Here is a 15,007-nt window from a genome sequence, read left to right as displayed (position 1 = left end):
CACTTTGTAATGGTTATGTAACATACCAAAGATGCTGTGTAAAATGAAGGTCTTAATATTATACAAATGGCTATGCCCACATCTCTAAACAGAATAGAATAGAATATTTCTGAATAGAAACCATTGAAATAATTATCATTCTGAAGTCTTACAGCATCCCTGTAAAGCCATTAGTGTATGTACTTGTCACTCTTCTAAACAATTCCATTGCTTTGTACACACACAAAAAATTCTTTCTTATTACCTGACAGACTATACATTGCTTATACATTAAATGAACATCTTGTCCCCATTTCCCTCTGCACTAAAAAAATGCCAACAAATAATGGGAATTATGTTTTTCCCATTATTAATGATGGGAAGAAAAATGCACCAATTAGTTCTATTTGTAGAAATTAAGGAAAAGAATGACAGAAACTAATAAATACTAGTCCATTCTTGACTTACATGCAGGATAGATACAATTATAGATAGTCACCAAATTTGTGGGGAAACGCCATCCTTTATTTGTAAGAACAGTAATATATAACTTCCTTTGCAAAACCGTAAGAAAATGCACAGCCTTCCTATTTATTCTGTATGTATGTATTTATTTTTCACCATAGAATCACAGAACAGTTTGGTTTAAAGGTCGTCTACTCCAATCTCCTGCAATGAGCAATGACAACTTGTAAGTTGCATAAGGAGTTAAAAGACCACAACTCACCAATAAGATGCAATATTGTTTTTAAGGCAAGTGTGGGCATTGATGAGTTTCATTGCAATGGATGTACAGAAAAAAATGTTACCATGTTCTGCCCCAGCTCTGAATCATGCAGAAGCAGAAGCATGATGCATGATGCAGAAGCACAGTGAGCAACTGCTTCCCACCCTGCAGGTGCCAGTCAGAAAGGGAAAGTGATGTCTAATTCGCTGCCTGGGAGAGTCCCCAGGAGAACTCCATGCACTCAGCTTCTGCTGGTGAAACAGTCACTCTGTTATGCTCAATGCAACAGAACGGGAAGGACAGGACATTTATTCTTAGAGGGAAGTTCCCCTACTGCACCAGGGATGGCTGTGGCTCTTGCACCTTTAGAAACAACATAGAAATGCTTGGACTTTATCCAGAAGTGTCTCCCATACACTATTAAAAATTCATTGTGTTTTCTCTGTTGGAGACACACCCTCTCCACATCATAATTCTTCATAATATGCTTTTTTACATTTTCATCAATTGTCTCACAGCCTTGGTTTTGTTGTTTGGTTACCAGGAATCAGGTAAGTTTCTCTTTGGGTCAGACAAATGATGCCAGAAGCTCTTTCAAAACAAGGAACCTCCTGCAACCTGTTATTCCCGCTGTGCTCTAAGGCCCTTATTTCCACTTGCACCACTCAGCTCCCTAGTGGAGCAACATTCTCCCGCAGCCCCACGTCAGCCTGCTGCAGGGTGGGACAGTGGCTGCATGCATCACAGCCCAGCTCTTGCTGCATGCTGCCCTGCCTTTTTCCACTGACTTGCTTTGCCATAATAAAAATTGTCTTTTCTTTCATGGAATCAGAGAATATTAGGGGTTTGGGAGGGGTCTTAAGGATTGTTTAGTCTCACCCCCCCCCCCCCACTCCAGCCATAGGCAGGACCTCCCACTAAAAAAAGTTGCTCAAGGCCTTGTCCAACCTGGCCTTGAACACTGCCAGGACCGGGGCATCCACGACCACTCTGCACAACCTGTTCCAGTGTCTCACTTCACAGTAAAAAAATTTCTTCCTAATATCTAACCTAAATTTCACTTCTTTCAGTTTGTACCGATTACTCTTTGTCCTACCACTAGAGTTCCTAATGAAGAGTCTCCCCTCTCTGGCTTCCCTGTAGGCCCCCTTTATGTGTTGAAAAGCTGTTACAAGGTCGGCACAACAAATCTTCTCTTCCAGGCTGAAGAGCTCCAACTTTCTCAGCCTGAAATAATTGACCATAATTTTCCTTCTCCATTTGCAGTTCAGCCCTGAATGAAGCTCTTCTCCGACGGAAAAATTTCAAAGGACATTTTACAAAGTTTTCAACTAATACAGTGAACTAGTCAGACACATACGTAGGAGAGATGCAGCAATTCATGGTGCTCTTACCAACACAGAGCTGAGGTGCATTAGAGCTGTTAGAATGGAGTCAGGATGAAATTACTTCCGAGATGCGATTATAACTCCCAGATCAAGAACAAGAATAGTTCCCTATTGTTTCTTCAGGAAAGCCTTACAGGAGAGTAAATAGGAAACACTGTCCCGTTGTTCGCTCGTGGAAAACTTGCCGCTTTGCATCTACCCCGCAAAACTACGGCCATGTCCTCCTGCAGTGCGCCACGGAGGAGCTGCCGGGGGCCGAGCGGCGCCCAGGCGGAGCACCGGGGCCGCACTCGGGTGCCGCGGGGAACCGGGCAGAGACGTGGCGGGGCTTGCCCGGCGGGAACGGTGCCGTCAGCGCCAGGGGGGAACCGCAGCGGCCCCGCCGTGCGGGCGTGCGCTCCCGGGGCAGTGCCACCGCGAACACCGCGCCGAGCGCTCAGCGCATCCATCACCCGACTGAACCGGGGGACACGAGCACGGGGCGAGCGGCCACTCCAACACCAACGCCCACTCCGGTTCCGCCTCGGGCTTCGGCCCCGACGGCGGTGCCGCCTCCCCGCTCCTCCCTGCCCCGCCCCGCCCCGCCCCGCCGGGCTGCGCTGCGATCGCTGCGGAGGGAGTTGCCCAGCCCGGGCCAGGGCGGTCCCGAGCGCTCGCCGCGCCGGCTGTCGCCGTTCAGGGACACGCGTGTCCCGCGGTGCCGGCGTGCCGGTCCGCCCGGCGCTCGGCCATGCTGGTGCGGCTGCACGCTCCGCGGGGCTCAGCGCTGCCCGCCCGCCTCCGCCCGCCCGCCCGCCGATAAGCCAAGCCATGACCGCAGCGCCCCAGGGGCCAGATCTCAGCTTTCTGAACGAGGAGGAAGCCAGGGCGATTTTCCAGGTGCTGCAGAGGGACGCGGAGCTCCGGCGGGCAGAGAAGGACAGAGTCAGGTACCGGCTTTCAGCCCCGTCCCGCCGTGCCCATCGCGCCCGTGCGGAGGTGGAGGGCGCGGAACGGGGTTTGCGGAGGGCGCACGGCCCCAGCCCGGCGGTGCGGGGAGACGCTCATCCCGACGGGGAGAGCGGGAAAGGAGGTGGGGAGCGGGAAAGGGGATGGCGGGGGTGCGTCCCTCGGGGAAGGGTCTGCGCCGGCCAAGGCGGCGTGGGGCTGCGGGGCTGCGCGGCAGGGAGGGCTGAGCTCCCCCGGTGCTGCCGGGGCAGCGGGGAGCGCCAGTGGCTCCCGCCAGCGCTGGCTGCCGCCGGAGCCGTCCGGCCGGGCACCTGGAGCATCGGGACGTTTGGGAAATGCGTGCTGTGACAGAGACGGCTCTGAGTCACGGCTGCGGCTCCCCGTGGCACCTCTCCTTCCCCGGGGAGGAGGAGGAGGCCGCTTCTGTGCTTCACCGTGCCGCTGGCATGGGGTGTGGGCTAAACACCGGTACCGGGAGACCACGGCGACGGGGAAGTTGTGCTGGACCTTGCAGGGAAACGTAGCAACTCTGCGGCTTTTGAGTCGATCCTGGCAGCTTTTGGAAACAAAGGCAGGCGCTCACCTGCCTGAAAGTTAGTGCACAAGACTCTTGAAAGTGACTTAATTGAATTCTCTCTGCCTTATCAAGATATAGGACACCTCGACCTTGTTTCTAGCTCGTTTTTCTCCTTTGTGCAATCATCAAAGCTATTTGTGTTGATAGTGAAAGCAAAGGTCGAGGAATTAATAGAAATTATGCTGGAAAATGAGCCGTTTATTATTAAAGGTTATAATTTCTTCCCGGAGGTATGAATTTTGGCACATTGTGAAGTAAGAGGCAGTGTCCTCTCAGATTTGCAAGTGGGCACTTTTCATAGGTAATGCTTTCATGTGAGATATAGAGGGAATGTTAATGAGTAACATTTGCTTCAAGTGGATATTTGTACTGTGTATTTTTGATTTCAGTAAAGTGGATTTTATGATGAGCATGGTTAAATATTATGTGTCAACAATGACTTACATCTGAAACTTGTCTTGGTTTTCTGTGGCATGTGCACCTGGACTGAGTTGTTTGGCAATTTTTTCCTTCCATAACTTGGTATTACTTTTCTTTTTCTGATTAATTTCTGCTCCATGTGTCTTATTATTATTACCCTCCCAAAAAGGAAAAATATTTTGCTGGATATAGGGAATTACATAGCTGGAGGGCTGTAAGTTTAAAACTCGAGTTTTTGGGACTAAAGCTGAAGCAAATGCATTGAAACTTCCAGTGCCATAGAGAGCCTTGTGAAGCAATAGCCTGCTTTTGAGCTTGAGGCTTTCACCTACCCCCAAATTTGTATTTTTTCTTTGTCTGTGCACTTAGGACTTTGTCAATAAAAAATGTTATTTATGTGAAAGCTGTCAAAATAAACATGGTATAACAGGATGTTTCTGGTGATGCTTTACTGAGATGTAGTCTGTTTAAGTCTCAGCTGAAGAGGCATTCACTAGTTGAGCAGAAGGTAGGTGAAGTATTTATGACCAAGGTGCCATACTGAAAATCTAGGTTAAACCCTGGATCTGTCAAAGGTATGTGTCCTTGGGCAAGTTTCCTAATCTCTCCTGGACCTAATAAAAGTACTTTCTTTCTCACTCCACTTGTCTACCTGGTCCTATTTAGACTGTAAGCTCTTCGGGCCAGAAGACTCTCATCAGGAGCAGACAGGTTCCAGTCTGTGTGGTGTTGCCCTGTGCTACTATAATCAAAGTAATAACAGTGATCACCCTGGAGGGCCAAATCTTGCAGTTCCTATATGACCACAGTGAGCTTCAGAGGCTCTAAACAAAATTGCATTTGTTCCCCTTTGTCCCATATGCCTGCCTCCTTGCCATTCTTATTACTATTATTTTGATAATTAACTTCATAGACATTTTTTCAGTATAAAAGTTTTTAAAGAATGCCTGAGAACTGTGGCAGCCCACTCCTGGGATATTTTCAAAGTGTGATTTTGAAGCTATTTGATTGATGCTGTCAATCAAACAAGGCATATAGGAGACACTGTGGAATGCAAGGAACAATTTCATTAGGACTACTCTTTTTGCACAAAATTAATGAAGTGAGTTGCCCTTCAAACTGCTCTTGGGCATGGTTTTGGAAAGAGCTAGTTGGAGCTGGGCAGGGCCAGGGAGCAAATCAGTAACAACCAGTGGTCAGTAACAAATTGGTAAAGTGTTTTCAGTGACCATCTGTATTTACAATACAGCAGGTTCCTGTATAGACCAATCTAGACTGGACTGACAGAGGGAATGAAGCATTTGCTGGCAGACCAAAGTCAGGTTCCAATGACTGTGCTGATCTTGTCCACACTGTTTGGTGTCATACAAGCAAGCACATAGCTGTCTGCCAGTCTCTTAAAAGATCAATGAAAAATTGAAATTCATTCCCACTTATAAAGTGGGATCTAGAGTCCAAAAAGCAGGAACAAGCTACATTTGTTCTACTGAAAAATGTTAGCACCAATTAATTTTGAAAGATGAAATAAGAAATAAAATCAAAATATTAATTCTGACATTCTCTGTAGTTTATTGTGACTTCATCAAATGTATTGAGCTTGCAATTATTTCCTGACAAGTACATTTATTTCCTTGTTGCTCACCTGCACTGGGTAGAACTGGATCTCTCTTCATCCAGTCAGCCCATGCCTTTGTGAAATGAAGTGTTTAATGGGGAGATTTTCTGGGGAACAGTTTGTTTTACACAGCCTCTCATCTCCCTTTCTCTTTGTAGCCTTTGTGTAGAGCAGGAACGTGTGAGTTAGGTTGTCAACTGTGCACATTTGTGTAGCTCTCAGCTCTGCTTGGTGCTTCCCCTCCTGTTGCTTCTGATGCCCCAGAACATTCTTTGGGAACCGTTGGCCCTTTCTTGGCTCCCTTGGAAGCTTTCAGACCTCTAAGCCTGGCCTGGGACACCTCTCAGGTGTCCCTGAGAGGTGTCCCAGGCCAGTATGAATGGTATGTCCTGTTGGACCTTAATTTATTCTTGCTATGAGCAGGGAGCAGAGCTCTTGCTGTGTCCCGGCCTGCTGGTTCCCAGGAGTGCATTTTTTGGGCGGTTCTCTCCTTCCAGTGCCCTCTCGTGGCTCCTCTCAGCTGTGCCTTTGAACAGCCACCACAAACCAGACCTACCTGCCTCCTTCTCCTTGAAACAATTTCAGAGAAGCAGCAACAGTCAGCTTTGGTATAACTCATATGGCTGCGCACTGCTATATACACCGAAAATATTTCAGAAACTTATTAATCACGTATATAATAATTTAAAAGGAAAAAAAACCTTACTCATTTTGAACTTGGATAACACTTCCCTTCAGATTTCTTTGCTCATCCAATCCAGTTTCATTCATAATACCAATTCAAAGAAAATTTCATTTACATGCTAGTGCAGAAGAGAGATGGAATTTCGTGGTTTTATATAAATATACATGCGTTGTTCCATTATAGTATTTGCAGTATTAAGGCAGAAGTCCAACTCAAGTCATTAAATGCTACTTAATAAGCCTGGTTAGTGAAACTGATGATTTTACAGAAGCTTGTGGAAGGAGGTTCCTTGTCACAAATACTTCAGTTACAATTAGATGCCCAGGAGAAGGCAGGGAGGAATACAGCATGTTCGCAGTGCAGTATCCTGTTCAGATGGCTCTCCAAAAATTCAGTTTCTGTAAGAGTGCAATGAATACTTGCACAGGTATTAATATCACAGATCAACTTTCTGTATGTAATGAAATAGGCCTGAAAATCACATATTTGACTAATGGTTTCAAGACTTCAGAGTGCACCCAGTTCATCTTCTTAAGCTTTGTTCTGCAGCTACTGGGGACAGAAATGAAAAAAAAGAACTGCCAACTAATACTTGCACATGGACCTCCAGGTCCCAAAGGCCAAACAAACCTGAAGGTGCTTCTCTTTCCTGTCCTTTATTGATGAAGCAAATGGGCAGGATGAAGAGAGGCTGACTGCCTTCCATCTCTTCAGGACAGCAGAGCCTGGCAGGTAGCAGAGGAACTGGCAGTCCCTGTAGGAAGTCTCAGCAGCATTAGGGCATGAAGCTATGGGATACAGAGGTGGAGCTAATGCCTTTTATCTCCTGCCTTTTAAGGCAGCTCCTCCCTCTGCAGAGCATAGAGAGGCAGACAGTGCCCAAGCAGGTGTCATTCCAGTCAAGTTTGCATCTCTGATGTCTCATAGTCTGAACACTGGGTGTTGAGATGCACCTCCACCCCTGGAACTGCATCAAGGCCCAGAGAAAGCAGCTGAGATGAGAAGAGCCAGGAGACATGGAACCAGCTACTTAAAAGAGGCAGCAGGTAGGGGGATGGGGCATGGGAACAGGTAGCTGGTACAGTTGCGGGTTGTCCGAAAAGTGAACAGTTGGAAGACAGAGTAGAAGAGTTATGGATAAATAGAAAATGCATGTAAAAGGGCACAAAAGCTCTGTATCCTTTAATAATTGTATTTAGGAGACTTGGCTGTTTTATGTAATGCTCCTATTACAATTGCATGCAATAGTCTTGGGCTGGTTTTGTTCATTAATCCTTGAGAAAAAGGGAAATACTGTTATCTTCACTTACAAAAGAGATACTGAAAATAACTGAGAGACTGAGCCACAGAATAGGGAAATGAACCTACCTGCCCTAGCAGCAATTTACTTTCTAGATCATGTTTTGAGAACTAAGTATGCATGTATTATTTAAGGATTTGTTCTCTTTTTTTCAGTAGGAAGAATGGTAAAAAAATAATTGCCAGCTCTAGAACATATCTGGCACCTCAGTCACTGTCTCTGAATAGAAACTGAAAAAAAGAGGAAAGGGAAATGGAGTTTGTGGGAGAGGAGAGCACTCATTCCATTTGGTTTAATTTGTTTTGCTCTTTTCCAGGTTGGTTTATGCTTTTGGGGGTGGGGGGGGGTTAGGAGATTTATTTTACAGATGACTATGAGAATAGACAGGAGCAAAACAAAGGTTTATTTTAATTTACCCTCAAATTTGAAGATGAAAAGCATATGAAATTAATTGGGAGGTACAGTCAGCACCACTCAGTGCTCCACTCTTGCTGACCCATTAACAACATTTGAGTGTTGTGGGAAAGATGAGTCCTGTCCTTTGACTGTTCTAGACAGTCTCTAAATTAAATCATTTGGACATAGTTACTTGTTACAGGCACACAGCTGTTCTTACTGCCTCATGCAGATCATTTACTGAGTTCATTTGTTGCAAGTAATTCCTTACTGTATTCTCCTGACTGCCATTTATTCTCACAGGTCTGGCAATAGCAGGGGAATACAATCCTGTGTTGGAAATGTATTTTTTCACCTTCTTCTTTTGGGAAGACATTTGTTGCAGAAGTGCAGACATACTCAGTTTTGTATGTATTTGAGCATATTCGTGCTTGGTGCTTCAATTACATTGTCTTGCTTACAGTTTGAGGAGTCTGCCATTGCAGGCTTTATTTTGTCATATTCACAGAAGTAGTCCTCTTTACCTTCTTGGAGATTAAGAATAACTTCTTGGGTGTTAGAGATATAGATTTGGGGCTCAACTCCTCATAATTACAAAGAATTTTTTAAAATCAGCTCCAAAGTACATGAGCTGCATGGATGGGGAGAGCAGACAGGATACCAGGACAGCATTACCTGGGTATATTGTTGTTCCAGTGGAACTCCCCTCCTGAACAAAGCATTAATAAAGAAATTCTTTCATAAGAGATACTCCACCCAGGAATGTTTCAGGGCGCAAGTGTTCTATTGTGTCTTGATGTGGAGGAGATACTATTATTACTTACCACTGATACTGTACCACCTGTGTGTTTAGTGGTTTGTAAACACTAATGAAAATAGGCCTTTGAAGCCCTGAAGGGCTAATATGCTAAAGAAGTGCCAGTAGAAGCAAAAATGGCAGGGAAGACCAGGACTTAAAAACCTTTACTTGCTTTGGTAAACAATTGCTATCATAAGAATCCCATTTTGAGACTTCCCTTGTTTGAGTGGGGGTACTGTAGCCAAATGTAATTGGTAAGTTGCATACCAAGTTTTTTCCTCATTGTGTTTTTTAATAGTCCTATCTTGTGGTGGGGTCTAGACTTGCAGACTGGGGCTTCACACAGGCTGAGAAGGAGAAGTAGAAATGGCCAGGGGCAAGTAGGCACTGTGTGTGCCATTTTCTCTGTTGGTTTTTACTCTGTCCATCTGGACTAACTAGACCAAAGTCTGTGATGTAACTCCAGTTTTATGCCTACAGAGCAGAGTCTGGACCAGCCTTGCTGCCAGCTCACTGGTCTTGTCCTTTCATAATGAATTAATTTCAGTGTCAGTCCTTTCCTCTAAAGATTTGCACTTGGTGTTTGAGGGCAGGGGGTTTCCTATGGTGTGTGTGGTGGCCTTTTGAGGTGTATAACGTTTGGAATAGCCTGTCAGCAGGGCACTGAATGTATTTCTTCTTTTTTCAGGTTACTGGGTCCATGGTGGCTCCCCACAGGGCTGGCAGGGCAGGGCCTGGCCACCAGGGCCTGTCCCCGGTGACACAGACGGGCACTGCAGTGATGGCCGTGGTGTCATGGTGGGGCTGGGGCCCGGGCCAGGCCGTGGGGCTGAGTCACGCTCAGGGCTGGGGTCAGGCCTGCTTCACCACAGCCTGCTGCTCACGGGGCAGGCCTGGAATCATGGTGCAGGGCCATGTTCAAGCTGAGCAGTCAGGATAGGGTCAGACCTGGTGACAGTGACTGGGGTCAGCCATGGCCCCATGATAGCCAGGCAGGCCAGGGGTGAGGGGCCGGGCAGGAGGCCGAGCTGGGTGTCAGCCTAGGGGTCAGGGCAGAGGCCATGCACGGATGGAGCTGGGGATGCACCTGGGGCTGTAAGTGGAGCATGGCCCAGCGGGACAGCCTGCGCTGAAAGGCAGCTCCCGGGAAGGAGGGCTCACTCCTGCTGAGCCTGTGGCTGTTTTCTTCACAACACCTTTGTCTAAGGACACCCAGCCCTGCTCTGCCTAGGCTGGTCCAGGGCCCAGGCAGCCAAACCCACAGGAGCAGGAAGGACATTCTCAGGGCACTTTCACCTGTGCTCATTCAAACACAGGCTTTCTGCCTTGTCTTTCAGACTGTTGAGACTAATGTTTGCATTTTCAAGTGACCAAACAGTGTAAAAGTGAAAATCACAAAGATTATTATTGTTATTATTGAGCTCACTTTCTGATGTCACTAGGGCTGCCAAAAGTAAGATGGTGCTGAAACTGATGAGATTTAAGCCAAGACTTACTGTTAAGTCATAGGCAGACAGTTCATTGAACTCTGTCTATATAGATAAATTGACCAGCCTTCAAGAATAAATAGGTCGGACACAGCAGAGCAAGCAAGCACTAACTATTGAGTAGACAGTCAATATGGGGAGTTATTCTGGAATAGCTAATGCAGAACAGTCCAATTTTTTTAGGTTTTGTATGGTCTTGATCCAATTACAGTCTTGTGCACCTTGTAGGAAGTCTGCACACTTCCCAGGTTTGACATTCCAACAGTAATGTCTCTATATTCTCAACACCCTCTGTCTCCTCCACAATTCAAGTGCAGAAGTTAAATTAACAATTGACATTAATTGGAATTAGAAATTACCGTTAGGTGGAAGACAGCTTTCCCTACTAGGCTAGCAGAGAGTCATTGAGGTGCCTCTATGATGAGAAGAGAATGACTTTCTCATGCCGACAACTTCTACACAGTGTCCCAATGCCTTCAAGTCCTTGCATGTATTTCAGAAATAATAAATTGGTTGTGCCCATAATTCAAAAAAGTGTTTGGCACAGCACATCTGATTCACGTTCAGAGTGTCTGGCGATCTCCCTGTGCCTACTGGCACAGCTGTGCTCTGGTGGTGCGCTCAGGTGACGTGTGTCTCATAGGCCTGTGTATCACAAAGGCTGCAGCACCTTCTTTCCCCAGTGAAGCCCAAGGAGCTGGAGTTTTGCTGGATTTGGCCCCTGATGTACTCCCAGCTCCCACATCCATGCAGACATGCAGCATTTGCACCTTCCACAGATGTGGCTCTCGGCCTGGCTAACAGCTGGGGGCAAAGCTGCTTGGGCTGTGTGTCAGGACTCCAGCTGATGTTCACTGCTTTCTGTCAGATACTGTTTTGAAGGCATTTGAAAATTGTTGTGACTATCTGTCTCTTTTGCTTCTCTTAAATTTAGGTTTTGCCAGTGGTTTGTGTGTAGTGAATTTAATTATCCTTTTAAATCTTTTTTCTCTCTGAATCTAGTTTTCAAATCAAGTGGTGTCTGGCCCACTGGAGTTTTGAATTTTGGGCACAGAGACCTCATTTTCTTTTCTGTTCCAGAAATTTAACACAGGACTATCTAAACTAAGGCCTGACCTCTGTTTGGTCTTTCTTGTACTTGTTTTAAATTGACAAATTACATATTTCCTTGGAGCTTACAGTCTGAAAAAATGCACTACTTAAGTATTTAATGCAGGAAATTCATTAAAGCAGGTAGAGAAAAATGGGATTTGTTCTGAGGACATGTGCATCTAAAAGTTCACAGAAAATTTATTCACAATCCTTCTCTTCAGCTAAATTATTATGTTTACACTGTTAACTATAATAAACTGTATTTAAATGTCTGAATTTTAAACTCTTAACTGAAATTATCTTCTTTTTCTCAGTCTTACCTCAGAAATAAATAAATCCATATACTGGTACCATATTAACTGTGAACAAATGCATCAAAACCACAATAGCCAAGAGTAAATTATGAAAAGTACAGTATGTTTACACTTTATAGCACATAAATTACATCAAATTTACATTGTTATTGGAATAATCAAGGAACTGTAACACTTCTACTGGCCATATCTTTGGAGTTTTAGATCAGCAGGGGTCTGAGTGCAGAAAGCTGCAGTCAGGAAAAGCTGTAGCACTGTGTCTGGGGTGCTCTGCAGTCTCTTTCTTCATTAGAGACTTGTGTGTTCTTAAATACATATTTATATGTGTATATTTGTGTGTTTTTTAATATATGCAAAATTGTACACATGTAAATATAATATTTTAAAGCATTATTATACTAAAATATTTCCATTTCCAGTGGAAGAGTTGTGATAAATTATGAGAGTCTAAGGTACTATAGGAGAGAATCTCTGTGTAAGTATATATTACATACATGTATATAAGCATTACATTTCCAGATGAAAAACACCCACTGTGTCAACTTCTAAAGCTTTCATTAATTCTTATGACCTATTTCCTTAGTTTAAAGCAATGTAAATGAGGCTTTTGTAGTGTTACAGTAACACATAAACTGTGTGCAGGTACACTGACCTGTCCAGAGCTGTGAACTCTGCTTGATGTGGGACTCTGCACAATTATCTGAGATTGCAAAGGTGCATTTTGAGACCCCTTGGCTTCAGGCTTAGCTCTGTACAAGGAAATGGCCTTTTTGGAGCCTCTCCATTTCAGAACTCTGTCCAGACCCATGGGCCATCATGCACAAACCTGCTTGTAGAGATGAGGATTTGCGCTTAATTTGAAACCGATTCCCCTCCTACAGAATTCTCACCTAGCCTGTGTTTTGTTTCTGGTTTTGGGGTTTTTTTCTTATATTGTTTATTAGGAAAGGTTTTTCATAAAGAAAGTCAAACAATAAGATGAGGAATAGTGTCTGCATTTTATGTCTTTGTAAGGCAGTTAACTACAATACATGACTGAGCTGTAAATTACTTGCAATAGATGACTGTCTCTTTGCATGCTATCAATATTTATAAAAGTTCGTTGTAATCAACTAGCAGCTCTACCCTGGCAGAGTAAATATGTCTCTGTTAATCATTAGCTTCAGATTTATTGAGAGACCTGATCCTCAGCCTTCCAACCCATCATGTGCTACACATGGTATACATCTTACATTTCCATGTAAGATTTCTGGGACAGAAATTCAGGAGCTCACAACTTATTCCCGTGTTTTTGGACTGAGACTACGTCTATGACTGCAAATAAATCAGTCTTTATGTGGAGAATTATATCCATTGCCTCTATTAGCATGTATTAATATTAATAGAAATTCCTATTAATGAAGTAATCTCATTAGAGACATTAATCACTACCATTCAGAAGCTATGTGACACACTTTAAAGATGATAAGTGGGTTTTCTTTCCGTTGCATCATGGGTTTGTTTTGTTATTACCATACAATATTGGTAGGTAGCTTGCAATGTAACACCCTTTTTTTCTAGACTGTCATTTGTAGCCTACAGAGACATTGTAACTAATCGATAAAACATTCACAGAATAGAGCTTTCCCCTGTATTGCATGCATTATGAAAGGAACTGCAGAGAGTCAGCCCAAGCTGGAGAGTCACCAACAGCTGTGACATTCCTAGTGGTATTCCACCTCATTTGCTCTTAGTGACCAGCTGCCCAAAGGACCAAAAGCTTTCATTTTCTAAGTATGTATAACTGCTAAAAGATCTGTACTTACAGACTTTTCTGTTTGTTCCAGCAGAGCTGAAATTATGTTTTCACTGTAAACCCGGGGTAGCTGCTGAAGAAAGAGTTAAATGTTAAAAGTAATGTCTTGAGGCATTGTTACACCTTGAGATGCATGATTAATCACCCTCAGCTCCCGTGATCTCAGGTTTCAATGCTCTGTTTTGAAAACTTAACTTTTTGAAGGCAGCCATTGAGCTTCTCATTTCAGGGCTTTAACTGAGAGCTTCTGATTCCTGAGCTGCCAGAACAGAGAGGAGTTATGTAGTCATCATGAGAATTAACCTTTGTTCTTGCCCTTACAACATTTCCTAGTTTTCCATTTCAAAGGAAAGTGTCATTCTTTGCTCTTGCTCAGGAAAGCAGACAAAAGCTGCAAGGGGAAAGGAGTGTTGGACTTGATGAAGGAAAACAGCGGCTAGTGTAAGTCAGTATATTAATTTCACATAGTTTAATATGAGAAGCTAATGTTTTGGAGAAAACACAGGTAACTTTTGGTCACTGTATAGACGCTGCCGAAGTTAAAGAATTGTAGACACAAAAGTCATCGTGGTTTATAGAGTAGAAGTATTGAATGTCCATTGGGACTCCAATGTTTCATGTATGCTCATAGTCTCACTGTCTTTGTGGATTGTGTGTAATGAATGCACACAGTGCCACTGGATTAGGCTATCTCAAAGCAGGTGATCAGCTTTAATTTAAATGAATAAATTTGTTGAATAGAGATAGTGTAATAATGTCAGATTTTGTGATTTATTCTACTTTTTAATGAGGAAGAGGAGAGGTGGAAGTGGAAGAGTTTTCCCCATAAGCAGACAAGGTAGAACTTCAGTAAGGGCAGAAAAGATGTTCTACCTTAAACTCACATATTCTCTGACTGTATCCCTGACACACACAGCAGGCCTTAATGTATAAATCTGATACCTTTTCTCAAAAAAAGTGTTCTAAGGACAAAATTATGTTTCTGTTTGCAAGTATCTGTGTCTGTAGCCCTACTTGCTGTTTAAAGGATACTTCTGGCTGCATATCAAATTCATGTGCAGAAGTGATATCTTTGTGTTTTAAGTACTTCTGCCTATTAAATGTAGTCTGGGATGAAAAACTAGAGAAGATTAATTACTTTTCCACTTTCCTCTGCCTTCTGCCTGTTGGTTTTGCACATTACTGGAATTTAGGTACTTAGGGATAATTATGAGCTGGCAACGTCATGCGACCATTAAAGTGGAATTGAAAACGTATGCCATACAGTTCAGTGCTGGGCACCCCTGGCCTTCAGGTGAATATTTCTTGGCATTTCCAGTTGCTGCTTTCCACGCAGGGGTGTCACCACTAGGGGACTCTCCCTCCCGCAGCCTGACCTGGTGCCTCTTCAGGAGAGTTGAAGTCCTTCCATTACGTTTATTGGTGTCTGGATCCTGGTCAGTCACAGACACTGAACCCACACTCTTTATTCTGCATTGTTGTGCC

The 15,007-nt window shown here is 44.2% G+C and overlaps 1 protein-coding gene across 1 annotated transcript in view; it reads left to right on the top strand.

Annotated features, from left to right (window-relative positions):
* The first annotated feature begins 2,904 nt into the window (after positions 1-2,904).
* Positions 2,905-15,007, top strand: part of EXPH5 (exophilin 5) — a 35,118-nt gene continuing 23,015 nt past the window's right edge. The window contains exon 1 of the mRNA XM_066570864.1: positions 2,905-3,023. Coding sequence (XP_066426961.1) covers positions 2,905-3,023 — 119 coding nt within the window. The remainder of the gene's footprint in view (positions 3,024-15,007) is intronic.

This window comes from Molothrus aeneus, chromosome 2, assembly GCF_037042795.1.
Source record: "Molothrus aeneus isolate 106 chromosome 2, BPBGC_Maene_1.0, whole genome shotgun sequence".
In the NCBI taxonomy this organism is placed as follows: domain Eukaryota; kingdom Metazoa; phylum Chordata; class Aves; order Passeriformes; family Icteridae; genus Molothrus; species Molothrus aeneus.
The sequence above is the reverse complement of the archived record's forward strand: the minus strand, read 5'-3'. Positions and strand labels throughout refer to the sequence as shown.